We start from the raw sequence: 21511 nt of genomic DNA, 5'->3' as shown, positions 1-21511 counted from the left end.
ATGGGTCAATTCTTTTTACTAGGTGTCCTGCTTATTTATTAAAACCTATCAAAAACTTACAAAAAAAAAGCAGTCAGAATTGTTTGTAATTCAGGCTATAGAGATCACACAACCCCAATTTTTAAGCAACTTAGAATTTTACCAATTAATGAATTAATTAAATTTAATTGCTGTAAATTTATGTTTGACTACAAATCTAACAGGACACCAGAAATTTTCAATAATACCTGGCAATTTAACCATGATATCCACAACCACAGGACTAGAAATGCTAACAATTTTGTAATCTTGCGTGCTGAGCACAATTACATAAGAGATTCACCAAAATTTATGTTCCCTAGATTATTTAACTCATTACCTAGGGATCTTAGAGGGATTGAGAACAGGGCTGAATTCTTAAGAAAACTGGAAAACTACCTTTTACAAACTCTTGAATAACAAACATTGATAAAAACTTTTTCCTTTATTTTCTCTTTCAAAATAAACCTTCCCAATTTCTTTCATACATTTTCTTGCACATATCTTTGCTTGATAATCTAGTTTGACCCTATTATTGAATTATTTTGTAATTTCACTCCCTTTTTTCTTTCCCCCTCCTTTTCATTTTAATTTTTAAATTAAATTTAATTTAAATTTATTAATTTAAATTTATTAATTTGTTGTCCTGTCTTCCTTTTTAGGGTTTAACCCGGCAGTTGTCTGTCATTGTTTCGCAGCCACTTGGTTGCCTTGCACTGGCAGATAATTTCATACTTACTATAATCTTTTTTGTTTCATGTGCGGAGGGGGCGGGTTCCTTGGACCACAAAGGAATGAGAAGCGAGACTTGAGGCATGTGCCCATAGCCAGCTGCTGAATTGACACACAAGTCGGATGCCCGGCCTATCAAGAATGGCTGCTAAATCTGCGGCAACTCACAGCTGACCTTGTAAGGGGTGATACATTACCGACCTGTCGGCTACCTAGTTCCCGGCTACACAAGAAAGAAAATCTATAAAATTGTACATATAATTATACTAGTTGCTAATTTATCTTTCTTTGTGTGTCAAAATAAATCTAATCTAATCTAAATCTAATCTAATCTAAAGTTGGGAACCCTGTTGAGCGAGAATGCCGCAACAATTTTTATGTATAATAACAGAATAGAAAACACCAAAACCGCGCCGATTTTGCACACCGAGATTTTAAGGGACAAACGAATAAAAAGATGGAAAAGTAACGGTTTAACATGTTTTTTGGCTTTATTCAGGGCAAATTAATTTGCAAGAATCTGTTTAATGAAATACATTTTTGCTTTAATTCATGTTAAGTACCTGCCAAAAGTTTTTCAAACAACGAAGCTAGAAGATAAAAACTTTGGGTACCAGGATAATTTACAGTCCAATGTTGCCTCTCTCTCTCTCTCTGAGAAAATGTAATATGTGCCTATTAATAAAAAAGAACTTTAAATATAATTTTAAGTCATGTACTTTCAGTTGAACGTCTGTGTACGTGTCCGTCAGTAAAGCAAGTTGGGTAAAATGATTTATATTTTCTCGAATGCTAGTACTATATATTTGTGATTTTTGTGAAGATTCTCCTTAACAAAGATCATTTAGTATATAACTTACTGTTTTCTTCGGCCATGCTTCTGTCAGTTTGTCCATCGAGGATTTTTGGTGCTTTGCTGAATATAGATGTTGTTAACCTTGCTTATATATGTCTATTTTTTTATATTCATTCAAGAAGAAGTAATAGTATATTAAAAATGCCAGCTGGAAGACCGAAAGGAAGTAAGAACAAGCCAAAAAGGTAAATATAAATCAGTTAGTTTTCTCGGGGCAATTTCACTTGTTGGGAAATAATATTACCCCCCCCCCCCCCCCTCCCCCCCCAAAAAAAAGTGATCTTAACTGTGAATCTTCTCGTTTCATTGTCTAGGGAGGTTTTTTAACTAATTTTGAAGAGGATACCTACTCTCTTTCATGATACATCACCTCGCTACTTTTATTGTGAACTGTGCATGAAAGAGACCAAGTGATTTTAAGCACCTTACAGCATTGATCCTCAGTAGTTTTTTAGTGAATATATAACTAGGTTTATGTTAAATATTTGGTTTATCGACTAAAGAGTTAAGTTTCACCATGGTTTTTATATAATTTATTGTTGTTGAAATGCTACCTAAGCATTTTTTGGTGCAATATCATCTAATGCTTTGTTGAGATAAAAGGACAAAATAAAATAACACGACGAAAAATTATCAAATGCTGTAAATTGCAAAAGTAGGTAGGTACATCATATAAACTGTTTACAATATACATTTGTATTTATCGAGATTCGAAATAATACTTTGTGTCAATGCTTTTGAAACAACAGTATTATATCAACAACAAAAATTGGTGATATTTTATCTATATACATGCTTATAATTTCAAAGTTTTTATTAATATAAAACCATATTAAAACTTTTTTTTTAGTCAATACACCAACATAAACCTAGTAAAATCACTAAAAATCTACTGTGGTTCAATGCTGGAAAGTGCTTAGAATCATTTGGTCTCGTTCGTGAATAGTCCCCTTTCTAAAAATCAAAAGTCGAGGGTCAATCAACTTTCAACCCCTAAGAAGATTTGTTTATTGTGTTGTGCAACGTTGTTACCTCCTTTTCCTTGTTCAGTAACGGTATAGACGAAGCTGATGCTATTTTGGAAGCTGACAGTATCAAACTTACTCCGGTCAAGGTAATAATAGCAAACTTCCCTAAAAACTTAAAAATCAGTTACCTCATTATTGCATCCTGGTTAAATTACTAAATTATCATATATATTTCGGTAATTTAATAGAATTCGGAATTTTTACATCTTACATTTAAATTATCATGAGTTTTATTTGATGTCACTTTTGAAAGTAATTTATCATTTAGGTTTAAATCATTCAAGCAACCAATTTAAGTTGTTGAGACAAAACACATAGGTATCTAATTCCACCCCACCCCCGTAATATTTTTCCTCCATGTAGGGGAAAAAAAAAAGTATCTTTAGGTAGTATTTATATTCCCCCCCCCCCCCACACTTTTATCAGGTGATCCTATGTAGATTTAACCCACGATGTTCCCCAAGTTTTCCCCCCCAAGAAGAGGAATGAATTGGAAAAGTGTTAGTACCTACTCTTTATCTTATTAATTTTTATTTTTTCCCGACCACATATTTTTCTAGTTTTTCCCAAAAGGAGGGAAAAAATGTTTTCAGACTAGGTAAGTACCTATTCTTTATTTTTTCCATTACCCCTCCCCATCACTCTTTCACATATTTATAATTAGCAGGGGATCCGATGCAGAATATAACCCTCCTAATATTTAGGAAGCAGATCTGGCACCCGATGACCCCGAAGAGGATGTGGAGGACTCTGGACAGAGCCAGGCGGCCACAGAACACCAGAACACTCAAAATGGCAGGTAAGCATATCACCCATCTTTAGTCTTAGTATTCATAAGAAAAGGAAAGAAATTAGGAGGTTGTATAGTTTCCCGGAGCGAATTATCCTGCCCATTGGAGGAACACTTCTTTATATTAGTTTGGAAACTTCTTTGGACATATCGATCCAGCGGTTAGTGAGATCTTTTGGTAAAGACAGATAGGCAGTAATATGGGAATTAACGAACACTCACTTATCCTGCTACATTTAACATAAAATTGATCATCTATTTTAGTGAGACGACGGCAGAAACTGAGTTAAGCCCGAACAAAGTGAAACATGTTTGTATTATGAACGGATTGTCTGAAATCAAGGGTCAAAGTTTAACGTAAGTATAATACAAGTACAAAAAGCGATATATTTAAGCTTACTCATTCGTTAGGTACTTGAATAAAATCATGATTGGTTCGTGGAAACTAGCAATGTCAAAACTTTTCATTCAATATTAATTTTCTACAAAAGATGTAATATATCATCATTGGGAATGAACTTATCCGTTAAATCTCTGGATAACTGTGTAAAACTTCAAATATTTGTTCAAAGTGTTAGATAAAAAAAATTATTTTGAATCTCTACGTTACCTAGGTAGGTACCCAGCTGTTGAATCGAAAATCATTCAATATTTTTCTCGTTATTTAAACCATAAATAGGTTGTTATGAGCCTAAACATTTGAGAGTCAAATACTTGTAATATGTGGGATAAATCATTTGCAAGATTTTGTAATTTGACTAGTCTCTGAAGTTAGTTTTAAAAATAATTGTGATATATGTATGAAATTCTTTACAATAGAATATACGTTGAACACGCATATAAAATGTATCATATTCTATGTTAAATGAAATAGAATTTCCGTCGCTTACCTGGATCTATTAGAAGCTACATTTCAAAGGGTTAATAATATATGTTCAGCGGTTAGCGAGATTCTTCGCTACAAATAGACATCCTGCTACTTTATATATTATATTTTTTTAGTAAATCATGTACAAACAAGAAAGCTTTGGAGATACCAGTCAGCGATATTCTGTCTCATTATTGTAAGTTTACTTTGTTAATAGCGCATCTACTTTACAATAATGGCTTGTCCTAATGTTCAACGTGCAACTACCTACTAGACTGAACCCACTAGGTGGATCCTCTAGAAAGTTGTATATCATGCGTATAATCAGAACATTAAGAAATTAATAGAATCGCATGTTAATTTGATGCTTATTCATGTTGGTCAATATCGCTCGAAAGGGGAGGGGGGAAATGTGGTGACTCGTCACACGACATACCAGCAACTTTATTTTGGGTGCTACTCCCTTAGTTTTAGAGATATTTGGGTGAAATCTTTTTGTTTATGTCACTAATTACCCCAAGTTTTGGTATCTTTCAAAAAAACGGCGGCGGGACCTCCGCGTCCGCCACCGTTTTCCGCCGCCACCAAAATTTTTTTTTATTGCATTTCTCGCCGAATTGGGCGATTTGGAATCATTTGAGACCATGTTATTTTTTTGTAGTCATTGTTTTCAAATTTCGTTTATTAAGGTATATCTTAAATACAGTACTTCTCCTGTGATTTTGAAGATAATGAAACAAAATCTTTTTAGGTCTTTTTACCCTGCTTCCGCCATCAGCCGCCGCCGTTATCCGCCACCGCCCCCAAAAAAATTTGAAAAAAATAACATGGTCTCATATGATTCTAAATTGCCTAACTCGGCGAGAAATGCAATATTTTTTTATATACTAATTACCCCAAGTTTTGATATCTTTCAAAAAAAAAAACGGCGGCGGGACCGCCGCTTCCGCAGTCCGCCGTGGTTTTCTGCCGCCACAAAAAAAAATGTTATTGCATTTCTCGCCGAATTGGGCGATTTGGAATCATTTGAGACCATGTTATTTTTTTTCAAAAATTTTTTCCCTTACAAGCAACCTTGTAGTCATTTTTTTCAAATTCTCGTTTTTCAAGTTATAATATTGTTAATGATGTAATTATCCTTGTTTCTTTGATTAAGTTCTTCACTACCGAGAGCAAGGACACTGGAAGAAAATAGTGCCTCCGACAACTGAAGAGGACAGGGTTAGGATTGAGAGTTATCAGTGCCAGCTTTGTGGACAAAAGTTTAGGTGCAACAGAGAGAAACAGGATCCAGGTATAGAGATAGATAGATAGGATCCAGGTATGGAGATAGATAGAATGGACAGACGGACATATTTTAAGACACAACGACAGATAAATTACCTAATTAACAAATAAAGATAGATCTAGTAAGATTTTTAAACATACTGAGACTTACTGAAAAATTAGGATTGTTAACAATAAGACAAACAGGAGTAAAATTATACTGGTACCCAAAGTATAAGCTTCTTGACACCATGGAAACTGTCCCAATTTTGTATAACTTTTGCGGAACATGTTCCAGTTACGTCATATTTTTCTTTCCCGAAAAAGGGAAGTGGGGAAGAAAATCTCTTCAAAAGAGATGGGGAAAACCCCCTTTTCTCCCATCTCTTTTTTCTTCCCCCTTCCCTTTTTTTTCTTTCTTCCTTCCCTTTTTCGGGAAAGAAAAATATGACGTAACTGGAACATGTTCCGCAAAAGTTATACAAAATTGGGACAGTTTCCATGGTGTCAGATTCCCTCGCAAACAAACTTTGGGTACTTATTAACTTAATTAATCTTGGTTGGAATTTGAGTGTCCATACTTTTCAACCACTGTGTGTGTTATCTCATAAGATACCTTATATTAAATTTATTAAAAACATTTCAGAGCCAGCTCGAGCTTCCTTTTTATTCCACTATGCAGTTCATCATGGAAAAATTATTGACAGTAAGTTTTTATTCTCTTGTCATATTATTATATGTGATAATTATGTTAGTTTTAACGATGATAAGAAATAGTTTAATTTCAATCTTCAATCATCGGGTTTTGTAGAAAGTAATTGATATTTAAAAAAAAAGAATTTGCATTTAATTGCTTACCTAGTATAGAACACCTGTAAAACGTAGGTCCCTTGTTTGTCCGTTGCTGCATAAGATATCATGCATATTTTAGCCGTTTTCAAATCAATTTCAGAAAAATATTTGCTTCTCTTAATAAATAAAAAAAATTAGAACCTACCTAGTGACTTAAAAAATATTTTTTTTTCAATCCATCGAGGGAAACCGCCATTAATATCGTTTATTTCCAGTTATTCGAGAGGATCCGGATTTGGATCCTGCCAAGATAGAAGTCGTGCTTAGAACTCTGCAGAAATTCAGCCCAGAAAACAGGAATTTATTACACCAACATTAATGGATATAAAATAAACTTGTATAATGTATATATTATGACAGGGGAAAATTGCTAACATGGAAATCATTTAGGTATTGGTCAGTTTGTAAATCCAGTATGAAGGAAGGGGATTGGGTAATGGGGGTGAATGAGGGTCGGAGGGGGGCATTATTTTAGCGAGAAACAAGTTTCACTTTATTAGAGTACATGAAATTCTGGTGTAAGATCCAAGAAATGGCAAATCAATTCAAACATTGCAAAATTAATGTTGATAAAATGTCGTTTTGTATTTATATCGTAGTTTGTTAATCAAATACTTGGATACGACCGTCCGTGCGTTAAAAAACATGTTTAATGTATGATAGTTTAATGTTATTTGTTTGATTAGTTGCTTCACACCTAGTCTCTAGAGAGGGCGGAGGAGGTCGAGAAAATAGCCTGAAACAACCCTAAGACATTCATAAACAACCGATCCAGAATATTATTTTCGAGTTCTTCAGAAAAATTGTAAAAATATGTAATAAAATATTGTCGCAGAGAATTTGTAACCAAAGGAACAGATTCAACCTTTGACTCCGAGCCATACAAAGTACAAGAATATTGTGAGTGGCAGTTAAGTCAACTGAAGGAAAAGGAAAATATAATGATCTTCTCTTCATTATTCTCTCAATGCCTTTTGAAAAGATTTGTATCAGGAATCATTAAGAATAAGATGATATTTGATAAATTGATGTACATTCCCAATGATGATTAACAAAATAATTCCTTTTGTAGATTAAATTTATTAGTTGATAAAGTTTGGACACTGGTAGTGTGAGTCACAAAGCAAATGTATTGTAAGTACCCACGGTTTTTCAGCAAACGAATAAGCTAACTTATTTTTAAGACTTTGGGTACCAGTGTAATTTACAGACCAATGTCCCCTCCATCTCTTATTATTGACATGTGCGCCATGAAACTTTATTTTAGATAGGTTACTGATTATTTTTGTGCAAAGGGGGGGGGGGGGCGTAATGACATAAGCTCTTAAACCGTGAGCAAAATGGTCTAAATATTGAGCTAGACCCTTCAAACTTGGTATATAAGCCTAGTCCTATAGGTATTACATCTAAATGGCAAAAAAATCCAAAAATTTTTATTTTTAGGTTAGGTTAGGTAAGAAAAACCCTGCGGAAATGGGGTTTTTAGGCTTTTTTGGTCTATTTTGATGTGGAAACTTGCCTTAAATTGTTTTTTTTTAGGGTTTTAACTTAAATACACTGTATCTATTCATATGGACATTATTTAAGATGATTCAGCAAGTCGGGGACCGACCCCAGGGGGCTAGGTGGGTGGCCCGCAGGGGTTAAGTTCATTTTTCCTAATATATTTGTTGTGATACATCAAATTATAGGTTTTTTAGGTCAAGGAACTCAAATTCAGAGCTAAAATAAGCATTAGACTAATCTGAAGCTAGCCCCAGCGGGCTAGGTTGGTGGCCTGCAGGGGTTAAGTGCATTTTTTCTAATATATATCTTGTTATATATCAAACTATAGGTTTTTTAGGTCAAGAAACTCAAATTCTGAGCGAAAATTAGCATTAGACTGACCTGAAGCTAACCCCCTAGGTTAGGGCTAGGTTGGTTTTCTGCAGGGCTTAAGAGCATTTACCTAACCTAACCTAGAAACTTACATATATTTTTACAGGTTTTTTTCTTGAATAAACTGTGTCAATTAATGAAGACTTTATTTAAGATGATCCAGCAAGCCAGGGACCGACCCCAGCGGGCTAGGTGGGTGGCCCGCAGGGGTTAAGTGCATTTTCTTCAATATATATGATGTGATACATTAAATGATATGTTTTTTAGGTCAAAGAACTCAAATTCAGAGCTAAAATAAGCATTAGAATAATCTGAAGCTAACCCAAGCGAGCTAGCTGGGTTGCCCACAGGGCTTAAGTGCATTTTACCTAAGCTAACCTAGAAACTTACATTTATTATTTTTTTAAGGTTTTTTTTCTAGAATAAACTGTCCATTCATGAGGACCTTATTTCAGATGATTCAGCAAGTCGAAGACCGACCCCAGCGGGCTAGGTGGGTGGCCTGCAGGGGTTAAGTGCATTTTCCCTAATATATATGTTGTGATAAATCCAATTATATGTTTTTTAGGTCAAAGAACTCAAATTCAGAGCTGAAATAAGCATTAGACTAATCTGAAGCTAACCCCAGCGGGCTAGATAGGTAGCCCACAGGGCTTAAGTGCATTTTACCTAACCTAACCTAGAAACTTACATTTAATATTTTTTTTTTAGGTTTTTTTCAAATAAACTGTCCATTCATGAGGACCTTATTTCAGATGATCCAGCAAGTCGAAGACCGACCCCAGTGGGCTAGGTGGGTGTCCCTCAGGAGTTAAATGCATTTTTTTTAAAAGTATGTGTTGTCATTCATCCAACTATAGGTTTTTAAGGTCAAGAAACTCAAATTTACATCTAATAAAAGCATCAGACTAATCTGAAGCTAGCCCCAGCGGGCTAGGTGGGTTGCCTGCAAGTCTTAAGTGCATTTTACCTAACCTAACCTAGAACCTTACTTGTTTTTTTTATGGTTTTTTTCTGGAATAAACTGTGTCTATTTATTAGAACATTATTTAAGATTTAAGACCCCAGCAGGCTAGGTGCGTGGCCCGCAGGAGTTAAGTGCATTTTTAGATGTCATACATAAAATTATAGGTTTTTTAGGTCCAGAAATTCAAAGGGGTAGTTTCACGAAATGCATTTGAACTTAATTTAGTGAACTGCATATTTTTTCCTGGTTAATTGGTTAAACTACATTTATATGGCATATATTTGAAAGAATTTCAATTTTGATAGTACAATGTTAGCGGTGGAAGAATTTAATATGCTAATAGTATACAATTTTTTAATTTAATGTATACCACATACCCCGAAAAAACTAGCATCAGGTTGCTATTGTGTTTTTTTTAGCTCCAAATTGACTTAAAAAACCTATAGTTTTATGTATAACAACACATAATTTGGAAAATTTACCCCTGCAGGCAACCCAACTAATCCGCGGGGGTTAGCCTTAGGTCAGTCTAATGCTTAAAATAGCTCTGAATTTGAGTTTCTTGACACAAAAAACCTATAATTTGATGTATGACAACACATACTATAGAAAAAATGCACTACACCCCTGTGGGCCACCCACCTAGCCCGCTGGGGTCGGTCCCCAACTTGCTGGATTATCTAAAATAATGTCCTCATTAATAGACACAGTTTATTCAAGGAAAAAACCAAAAAGAATAAGTAAGTTTCTAGGTTAGGTTAGTTAAAATGCACATAAGCCCTGTGGAAAATCTACCTAGCCCGCAGGGGTTAGCTTCAGGTAAGTCTTATGCCAATTTTAGCTCTGAATTTGAGTTTCTTGACTTTAAAAACCTTTTTTTTGATATATAACAAGATCTATATTGGAAATAATGCATTTAACCCCTGCGGGCCACCAACCTAGCCCGCTGGGGCTAGTTTCAGATTAGTCTTATGCTAATTCTAGTTCATAATTTGAGTTAACTGACCTAAAAAACTTATAATTTGATGTATCGCAACATATATATTGGGAAAAATGCACTTAACCCCTGCGGGCCACCCACCTAGCCCGCTGGGGTCGTTCCCCGACTTGCTGGATCATCTTAAATAAAGTCCTCATCAATAGACACAGTTTATTCAAGAAAAAAACCTGTGAAAATATAAGTAAGTTTCTAGGTTAGGTTAGGTAAATGCTCTTAAGCCCTGCAGAAAACCAACCTAGCCCGGGGGGGTTAGCTTCAGGTCAGTCTAATGCTAATTTTCGCTCAGAATTTGAGTTTCTTGACCTAAAAAACCTATAGTTTGATATATAACAAGATATATATTAGAAAAAATGCACTTAACCCCTGCGGGCCACCAACCTAGCCCGCTGGGGCTAGCTTCAGATTAGTCTAATGCTTATTTTAGCCCTGAATTTGAGTTCCTTGACCTAAAAAACCTATAATTTGATGTATCACAACAAATATATTGGGAAAAATGAACTTAACCCCTGCGGGCCACCCACCTAGCCCCCTGGGGTCGGTCCCCGACTTGCTGAATCATCTTAAATAATGTCCATATGAATAGATACAGTGTATTTAAGTTAAAACCCTAAGAAAAAACAATTTAAGGCAAGTTTCCACATCAAAATAGACCAAAAAAGCCTAAAAACCCCATTTCCGCAGGGTTTTTCTTACCTAACCTAACCTAAAAATAAAAATTTTTGGATTTTTTTGCCATTTAGATGTAATACCTATAGGACTAGGCTTATATACCAAGTTTGAAGGGTCTAGCTCAATATTTAGACCATTTTGCTCACGGTTTAAGAGCTTATGTCATTACGCCCCCCCCCCCCCTTTCCTTCATCAATAAGCATTTAGTTTATATTATCCGTTGGTCTGTCAGTCATATTACAAAAATATATATATTTAAACATTTATGACAGGTTTTGTGATAATTATTTTCTATAAATAGCCACTTAGCATCTGTATTATAACTTACTCTGTCTGTTCAACCATTTATGATATATCTGCGCTTTGCAACTAATTAATCATGTCTTTACAGGGGTGTAGGTATATTCTGCACATGATTTTTCCTGGCTGAAAAATATTTTCCCCTCCCCTCACCTAGTTTTGTAAAGCCACTGGGGCATCAAGCTCCACGTCCAAGCACATTATGACTTGACCCGCTATCTCATGAGAGCTACTCATTATTATCTCACCCTCGCCGAGTACGGCAGGTGTCCCAAATTAAGTCACCGTAATGAATGACGCTCTCCGCAGAGGAGCTTGGGATAAGGGCAGTACTGATATTATGTTCTTGACTATTAAGTATCCAAACTTATCAATAATCCCCTTGTTACACAACCAGGGGAAGTTGCGTGAATGTATTCAACTGAGAAATTTGAGTTGCCACATGGGGACTAGAACTCGAACTCTCATCACCGTAACTCAGTGCGTTACCACTGAGCTACCACGACGCCCCTCTACTTCCAATGCTAATATACACCCCTGTGTCCTTTTTTTGTTTTCATTGCACCTTGATGTAAATAGTTCAAATTCTGTATAATACTTTCTCGTATTCATTCGAATCCGGTGGATAGGAACCGGTTCTCATCCATACGAAAAAACTATGTCTAGCATCGTATTATATCCAGTTTTTTACGAATATAGAAATGTATAATCATAATCAGTTTTTTAGCCCTGAGGTGCCGAAGGCACGGGCTAAAAAAATTGGTTTTAATCTTATAATTGTACATTCTATATCCGCGGAAAGCTGTTTATAATACGATAAGATTATTATACTGATGTTGTACAAGGCTGGCAACTTGCCAATACCGACAACCAACCTAAAACCTGACAACAAGTTAAGATGTCCGTTTCGCGACAGAGACGATTGCAAAGACTACGGTAATTTTTTTATAATTAGTATTATGTTCTTCTTTCTCTTTCGCTGTAATAGAGGAAATGTAATTTTCAGGGCTGCTAGTTAAGATAGACTTTTGATTTTATTGTGAAGATTTCCTTTTTGCCATAGAGCATTGGTCTGTCTGTCGGTCATGCTATAAAAGATGTTATTTATATTTAGATATGTAAAGATTTCGGGATTTTCTGTTATTTTTCTTATTCCACTTTTTTATGACCACTGAAAAAAATCTGCTTTTTAACTTAAATTGTTAGGTAGTTTTTCCATAAATGATTTTTGTGCTTTTCTTTTTTTTGTATTATTTAGTCTTAATTGGCGCTACATATTGGTGTTTGTCATTCTTTTTTTTAATTTTAGATAACAACAAGAATGTAGGAACACTGAAGCTACATTTATTCTACCATTACCTGCCCTACTGGGAGGTCAGTATGCATATTTAGGCAGGGATGTTAAGGGATAAGAAAATGGAGATTTAATGATATTTAGCCAATTTAACTATAAGCCAAAATACCGATTAAAATGAAAAAACTTGGACATTGCTAGTACCAAACAAGCATGATTTAGATAATAGTCTATTAAAAGTTTCGGCGTCAATGAATTAGGTACCGTGTTTATAAAAGTTAAAACAGTCATGTTCCTTCTTGGTTTTTTTATTGGCTCAATTAAGGAATTATTCATCTAGATATTTAATATTTATTGTATTAATAGATATGGGATAAACGTGGATATATTGACAGGGGGAAATGTGTCGTCAATTTAGCTTACTTATATGGACCTCTTTAATATTTCATTTTGTTCATCCAGTAGGAGGGGAGGGGATTGGATAAAAGTGGATGGAGTGAATCATTATTTTTGCCAGTTGCAAGCTTCACTTAATTATGAAATTCTGGTGTAACATCCAAGTAATAATATATCGATTATTGTATTGTATATTAATTTAGAATAGTGTGCCTGAACCATCTGGCTTAGAGTATAAATGTGAGACGTGTACAAAACGGATGAACGCCCGTACAACAAGCGCCCTCAGAAGTACCATTATCTGCCATCTAGCCATCCATCATAATCAGTTAAAGGTGACCACGACTCACAGAAGGATCTAAATGGATAAGACAATGGGTTCCAAACTAGTAACATTCAAACTTTTCAACCATTACTTACCTATCTAAAAAAGGGATTATTTTGTTTAACATTATTTGGGATGTTTAACAACTTTTCACCCTTTGTCTTATCCCCTAGGTCCCTGGTATCTATGATTATTGATTAGTCCCTCTCCCCCTTACTTTATCTTAACTACCTGACAGGGGTGTATATTCTGCACAAGATTTATTTTTTTCCCCTGCTACAAATTTTTTTTTCTTTTCCCCCTAGTTTTTTCTCACCAAGAAGAGGGAAAAATGGAAACATATTTAAAGAACTCTATATTTTATTTATTTTATCCCTCCTACCACACTTTTTTTTGTTTTTTTTCACCAAGGAGGGGGGGCGGGAATGGAAAAAATGTTTTCAGTTTTCTTAATTTTTACATTTTTTCCCCTCCAACCACTTATTTTTTATTTCCCCCCCGCCCCCCCCCCCTGTGCAGGGAATCCCATGTAGAATATACACCCCTGCTACCTGAAGGAAACGAGTAGATGCAATAATATATTTTAGATGTCAATCTTAATTAGGTATAGAAAAAGAATATATTAAACCCTCCATATTACTTACGATTCCAAGGCTTTAATATAGATGGACATGCGGACAGAGTAAGTTAACGAATATAAAATGCTTATTAGTCAGAGGAATCCTCAAAATATATCGCAAATGTCTATCTTTCTTATTAAGAAACAAATAAAATCAAGTTTTTACCTTTACATATCTTCCTAACTCTTTGATTATACCTATTTGACAATGGCTGGCTTGATCATGTATAGCTTAGTATTATAGACAATTTTCCACGAATATTAAAATAAAAATCATAACACTAGTTTGTTAGCCTGGTATTAATCTTATAATTTTTAAATTTATTATCCGCGGAAAGTTGTCTACAATACGATGCGATAAATAACTATTCTAGGACGCAATCGAGGCGAGCGAAGACGACTTTGACCAAGAACTTTTCAACAAATTATTTAACCCCCATCTCGTAAAGAAACTTCAGATCTTATATTCAGGGAAGGGAGATTTCATCCAAAGAAAAAACTTTTGTGTAAAACATATTCATCAGTCAAAAGTATAATGTTGCTCGTTATTGTTATCATTATATAAAAATAACAGGAGGTTTGTCTGTCTCTGTGTAGTAAAGACAGTAAAGCATCTCGCTTACCGTTGAACCTAAATGGTTCACTTATACAGTGAAGCCTCTTACAGGCTCATTGAAGGTTTATGAGATTGAGTATATATTGTTTTGAGAGGATATCTTCACTCTCCCAAGAAAAAAATGTTCCTCCACTCCAAAAAAAAAAATTGTATAAAACTAAAATTGAAAGTTGATCGTCAGTATTCACATAAAATTATAAATCGTTATTTTTGAATTGCGGACAAAATGATGGAAAATAAGTTTTTCTTTGGCTAAAATATCTCTTGTGTGTAGACTCCTATACAAGTAGTAAAAGTTTACCCTCATCCACATTTTACTCGCCGAGCGCTAGCAACTATAGCCCTAACTTTAAGGAAATTCATATCATATAATAGTAGCTAGGTAAACACTGAATCAGTAGCGAACCCTGCTAACATATTTTGTTATGTATGTACGACGTACGTCGTTCAAACCTAGAAATCGGAATCAATATATATTTTTACCCGAGTTTCGTCATGCGAAAGATATAAATAAAGTAGGATGGCCACTTTTAGGAGTTGGAGTTTACTCCGGGGGGATAATGGAGCTTTTTTCATTCAACTTAATTTTAGATGTTTGTATGAATACCTTGACTTAAAAACAGGCGATTCTTATGAAACTCATTTAAAACATGTCCAAAATAAAGACCTACTATAGTGTCAAGGTTTTCGAGATTTTACTGGACAAAATGAAATGAATAAAAATGTAACAGAAAGCTCCTATTACTGAAGCAACTTATGACCCCAAAGCTGCTATTGACAGTATTGTTAAAAGCTTTAATATGAAGAGAGGAAAGTTATATATTACAGAAAACAGCTAAAATTCTGCTCAAGACAAATATAAATCGATGGATTTAGTCGTCAGCTAGATCTTAGAGTACAGACATAAGCCTTACTACTTATATTATAGGATTACTAGCGGATACGCCCCCTAGAAGCCTCTAGGGGCACTTAAGGTAGGAGGGGAAAACGTCGACCTCATCCCCTTTTAAATTTGAGTTTCAAAAGTGTAAAAAAATATTTAAGGGGAGAGGGGGGTTAGGACACCCTCCCCAAAAATAGTTTAAAACCTTCCCAGGACCTATAAGAATCTTCACTGTAATGGAGAACAATATCGGTTCTGCGGTTAGCGAGATCCTTTGGGACAGACAAAAAACGCTTTCTACTTTATATAATAGGATTATTATTATATTTCCTCATTGCCGCCCTTAATCTGGTTAATTTCTACTGGATAAGAAGAACCAGTTATTAAAATAAGAGAGAGGGGTAGATGGGAAAATGAACTTTAAATTATTCTGACCCTTAAAGCAATGTACGAAGTAACAGTTTTGTTAATTGGGAGGTTGCAACAGTTTATTATCCATTGAACTATCTATAGGCTTCCAGAAAGAGGTTGGATACGCCCCCCCCCCCCTCCCCCCACACTTTGATGTCCAACCTGATATTACCCCCTTAGAAAGGTCTACACCCCCCCCCCTCCCCTAAAGAGCTAAAAAGGGGTGTCAAGTCATATTCCTTACTCCCTGATTAATGTTAATATATAGCTAAATCTGTAGAGAAACCAAAAAGAGAAAAGAAACTGACCAAAAGTAAAAGTAAAAAGAAAAACCACAACGATTCAGGTAATTCCCTTTCTAGTTATTGTTAGTTGCACAGCTACTCTATAATTAGGTGATAGCCGAAGATCCTGAAGTTAGAGCATGTTTGGTAAAACGATGAAACTTTTTAGTATGAGGCAGAGTAGATAGATTTTTGAATGGCCACAAATGAAATTCTTATTAAATCAATTTTAAAAATTATTAAATTTTGGAGGAAAAGTACATTTTACCTTAAATTATTATGGTAACCAAAGTTTTGTGTTTGTTGGTTGGTTTAAAACTACTTTTTTCCTAAAGCATGATTAGGTGGTTCAACCTAGCAGTGTCCAAATTTTTAAACGACAATTTTACACTACCGAAGTGGTAATTTTGTCTAAAACCATTGTTAATGGATATAAAATTATCATCTATTGGATCATCCCTGAAGATGTCTGAATTTTGTAGGTTCTGATAGTGGCTCAGACTTCGACGTGGAAGCTGTAATTCCTCAGCAACCATTGTACAGGTAAAGATTTCCAGAACAGATTAAAGGTTATTTATAAGGGCATGGTTGGCATAGTCCTTTTTGGGTTGTACAAAATAACTGGAAATTGCTTAAGTGGAGTATTCAGTAGACGCCTATTACTGTTTGATTGCTTGAATTTTATCTTAAAGTTCCAACTTTTCATTTATGGGCCTTGATAATCATCCAGCACCTTGCTCTTGATTACCATTTAAATCAATTTAGAGATTCATCGACAGCTCTTGATTACCATTTAAATCAATTTAGAGATTCATCGACAATTACATATTTGCTTGTTATTTACATATAAAAACATATTAGGATTTATTACTTATGTACATGGTTTTCCTTGTTTGATTGAGGTAGCTTATTTTTGCAGCGTTACTTATCCTATTTTACAAAGTTACATGCTTCTATCTTTGTGTCCTTACATCAATTAAGATGTCGTAATGACTGAACCAATTGTTCAACTATTGTGAGGAAAGTTTAGTATTTGATCGAGGACCCTGTCAAATTGAAAGGGTCCTCGATCAAATACTCTGTGTCAATGCTAACTGTCAATGAAAGGGCATCGCTCAACCCCCCCCCCCCCCCCCACCCTTCCCAAAAACTAGGGTTGGCAATCCGAATCCGGAATCCGTTTTTTGATCGCGGATTCGGATTCTTAATTGGTATGCTCAAATTAGCGCCTTGAGTTTTTTCTTTCATCCCCCCCCCCCCTTCTTTAAAGGCAAATATCACCACCACCCCCATCTCTCCCACCTACACCACCATGTGGAGATATCAGAAAATATGAAAAAACGCAGCTTTATATTCATCCCAGTACCCAGTATAATTTAATCCCTTAATTTTTTTTTTAATTCTTAAAATATTGCTAGAATCCGGAATCCGAGGAGAATCCGCCATTTTTTTTTTTGACTGATTATTGTAAGGATCCGAATCGAAAAATTAGACGGATTGCCATTCCTATCAAAAACAATCGTATGAATACCTAATTGATTGGGTAATACTAACTACCAAGTCCACATTGAGAAAGCAGCCTCTAGTATACAATCCCGTGAAATGGCCTTTTTTTGTTGTTGTTATGGACATAATTGTGCTTGTTTAGGAAAAGAATAAAGCAGAATCTGTCCAATATTGACTTTGAGGAGGATTCAGACAAAGACTCAGATTGGGAAGAAAAGTAAGTATGCTTGCCCGCGGATACGAAAAGATGATTTTTTTGTCCTTTAAATTAAAGACTTACCTATTGTTAAAGGGGGGGGGGGGGGGAAATGTGGTGACTCGTGCCACGACATACCAGCAATTTTATTTTGGGTGCTACTCCCTTAGTTTTAGAGATAATTGGGTGAAATCTTTTGGGCTGGGTCACTAATTACCCCAACTAGAGGTATCTTTCAAAAAAAACGGCGGCGGGTCCGCCGCTCCCGCCGTTCGCCGCCATTTTCCGCCGCCGCCAAAAAAAAAATTTTTATTGCATTATAACCAACCCTGCGGGGGGACTTTTTTTATTGCATTTCTCGCCGAATTAGGCAATTTGGAATCATTTGAGACCATATTATTTTTTTCAAAAATTTTTCCCCTTACAAGCCGTCTTGTGGGCGGCGGAAAATGGCGGTGGATGGCGGGAGCGGCGGTATCGCCGCCATTTTTTATTCAAATATTTTTTTGCTGATCTACCTCAAAAGATTTTGTTTCAATATCTTTAAAAGCTTAGGAGAGGTACTGAATTTAAGATATAAAGTCCCCCTGCAGGGTTGGTTATAAGGGGAAAAATTTTTGAAAAAAATAACATGGTCTCAAATGATTCCAAATTGCCTAATTCGGCGAGAAATGCAATAAAAAAAATTTTGGCGGCGGCGGCGGAAAATGGCGGTGGACGGCGGGAGCGGCGGTACCGCCGCCATTTTTTATTCAAATATTTTTTACTGATTTACCTCAAAAGGTTTTGTCTCAATATCTTTAAAAGCTTATGAGAGGCACTGAATTTAAGATATACCTTAATAAACGAGAAATTGAAAATTGCAGTGTTGGTTATAAGGGGAAAAATTTTTGAAAAAAATAACATGGTCTCAAATGATTCCAAATTGCCTAATTCGGCGAGAAATGCAATAAAAAATTTTTTTTTGGCGGCGGCGGAAAATGGCGGCGAACGGCGGGAGCGGCGGACCCGCCGCCGTTTTTTTTGAAAGATACCTCTAGTTGGGGTAATTAGTGACCCAGCCCAAAAGATTTCACCCAATTATCTCTCAAACTAAGGGAGTAGCACCCAAAATAAAATTGCTGGTATGTCGTGGCACGAGTCACCACATTTCCCCCCCCCCTTTTTAAAAGCGAGGCTTTTCTATAATTAGGGTCATTCCGTCCGCCCGTAATGTTTAGCTCTCTACGTTAATTAGGAAATGTTAGAATTGTCCTATCGTTTTAAACTTAGCATTCCTATAACAGTCAGGTACAATTTAGAAAGCGTAGCAACTCTATGATCCTTACCTGAAAGTCAGCACGTCCATTTAATCATGTTACTTTATTAGCAACAATTTTTAATGTGATGTAATTTTCGTGTGATTTTTGTAGTACTGATTCCTATAACAACAAGGTACAATGTTATACAATTTTGTTTAGACTTCTTATAGATTTATGTTCTCATTTTTTAGTTCTGACACTCAACAAGAGTCAATGTTTGTCTGTCCTTCGCTAACGTTCCAGGGTTTTGATTTAATGGATGTTGTATTCCTTGTTTTATTGGGGTTTTACGTCTTTGCTAAGGAAAGTTCACCTTTTAATTCTATTAAAGATATTAGTTTTCATGAAAATTACATCATATTGTTTAAAAATGAAATATTACAGTTATTAGGTACAATAAATTTTTATTATTTTAGAGATAAGAAAAAGAAGGCTCTTTTGGACATAAAAGCTTCAGGAATTTATACTTTTTAACATTTTAGATTATTTAAACTTTTGAAGTGAACAGCTGCTGGCCGCTTATTGGCTCAAAAATGACTACTCAAAATTGAATAGGCAAAACCCTTAAATGTTTAGGTTAAGGAAAGGTTAACAACGCCTTGCATGGTTATTGGTTAGCACCCCATAGGGGCTAGAAATAAGTTATTTTTATAAAAATATAAAAAAGTCCGATTATCAATACCTACTCAGTACTCATCATAAAAACATTATTTTTTCTGTTACGTAGACATAAATTAAACATGGTTAAAAAAGTAAAAATTGCAACAGGTGACAGGCCGGTCAGAAGAACAGCCAAAAAATTAAAAACTTATGAAGAGGATTCTGGTTCCGAGGATCACTAAACTGCCACAAAACAATCATTACAGGAATCATTAGTCGAAATAGGATATGACATTGGACTGTAAATTGCATTGGTTTTTATAAATACAAATCTCTTATTAACTAACTAATAACTTTTTAAAGTAAAAATTATCTTAAAATAATTTTTAATTACATAAGGGCAGAGTTTCGGATCCGGATCCGCAAGGATCCGCATATTTTTGAGTCCAAGGATCCGGATCCGCAAAAAAATGCGGATCCGGATCCTCCGCAAAAAAATGCGGATCCGGATCCTTGGACTCAAAAAAATGCGGAAAAAATGGAAAAATCTACCTAAATTTATATAAAATCTCAGACATTCTCTTGATGAGAGCCAATCTTTAAGGTTTAGGTTCAGACTTGAAAATTAAAAGTATTTTTGACTTTGAATTAAAGAATAAAAATTTTTTGAAAAATTTGGTGATTTTATTATTATTGTCAAGGATTCGGAACCGGATCCGGATCCGCACTGACCAAATTTTGAGGATCCGGATCCGCATACAATCAATGCGGATCCGAAACTCTGCATAAGGGTAATATTGATTATATATAATATAGTTCAGGATCTATATCAATTTATCGTTCATTGTCTCTTCCCCTAAATAACATTTTTACACGTATGATATAGTATTAGAAATACATGCCCAAAGAATATTCAGTTCTTAGAAGTTTTGAAAGATATTTTCGATATTTTTTTAAAACAAATTTTAAGAATGGAATAGAAAATATTAGGTATGTTTAACTTATAATCTAAAAATTTTGTTTTTGTGTTTTACTGTTGTTGTTTTTTTAACTTTTGTTCGCCTACAAAAAAAAGCACATTTGACCTACAATTTTGAAATACGCTGATAAACTTTACTTTTTTGATTGATTGATTAGCCATAGTCTCTTAGGGTTTGGACCTAAGTAGTCATGGAGTAGGCTGAGACACTTTTGTATAGCCACTAGGGCTATCAAGCTCCACGTTCAAGCACATTATGACTTGACCCGCTATCTCATGAGAGCTACTCATTATTACCTCACCCTCGCCGAGTATGGCAGGTGTCCCAAATTAAGTCACCGTAATGAATGACGCTCTCCGCAGAGGAGCTTGGAATAAGGGTAGTACTGATATTATGTACTTGACTATTAAGTATCCAAACTTACTCAATAATCCCCTTCTTACACAACCAGGGGAAGTTGCGTGAATGTATCCAACTGAGAAATTCGAGTTGCCACATGGGGACTAGAACTCGAACTCTCATCACCGTAACTCAGTGCGTTACCACTGAGCTACGACGCCCCTGGAAAAATCCATTTAAAGATTTATTTTAATTCTTATAAGCAAAAAATATTTTTATCCTTTAATGCAAAAGCATGCTCTTGCTGTTACCAATAAAGTTGTAATAAAGAAACCATTGATTTTATTATAAATAAGTTTTTTTATTATTTCTTTTTTATACCTAAATATTATATAGGTAGGTACATATGTTTCATGACTGACCTTTTAATTAACTTTTTAGTTCGACAGTTTCTCGTTATATTAGAATATTATATAAGCATATTATACTGCCATTATTCATTATATCATAATATAAGTTTAGTTCTACTAAGAATAT

The 21511-nt window shown here is 35.1% G+C and overlaps 1 protein-coding gene across 1 annotated transcript; it reads left to right on the top strand.

The window, feature by feature from the left end:
• The first annotated feature begins 1701 nt into the window (after positions 1-1701).
• LOC145323678 (uncharacterized) lies at positions 1702-20063 on the top strand. Its single transcript, XM_080166122.1, has 20 exons — positions 1702-1791; positions 2657-2720; positions 3339-3433; positions 3689-3781; positions 4427-4488; positions 5449-5586; positions 6205-6264; positions 6626-6707; positions 7246-7343; positions 12071-12160; positions 12534-12598; positions 13118-13249; positions 14233-14329; positions 14749-14828; positions 15206-15284; positions 16049-16114; positions 16535-16595; positions 17701-17775; positions 19472-19513; positions 19825-20063. The coding sequence occupies exons 1-20, from the start codon at positions 1748-1750 to the stop codon at positions 19895-19897; spliced, it is 1596 nt and encodes a 531-aa protein (XP_080022248.1). The 5' UTR covers positions 1702-1747; the 3' UTR covers positions 19898-20063.
• Positions 20064-21511: the final 1448 nt, after the last annotated feature.

The sequence above is a fragment of the Acartia tonsa genome, chromosome 7 (assembly GCF_053477335.1).
Source record: "Acartia tonsa isolate MP-2025a chromosome 7, ASM5347733v1, whole genome shotgun sequence".
Classification (NCBI taxonomy): Eukaryota; Metazoa; Arthropoda; class Copepoda; order Calanoida; family Acartiidae; genus Acartia; species Acartia tonsa.
Note: the sequence above shows the minus strand (reverse complement) of the source record. Positions and strands in the feature narration are given on the sequence as shown.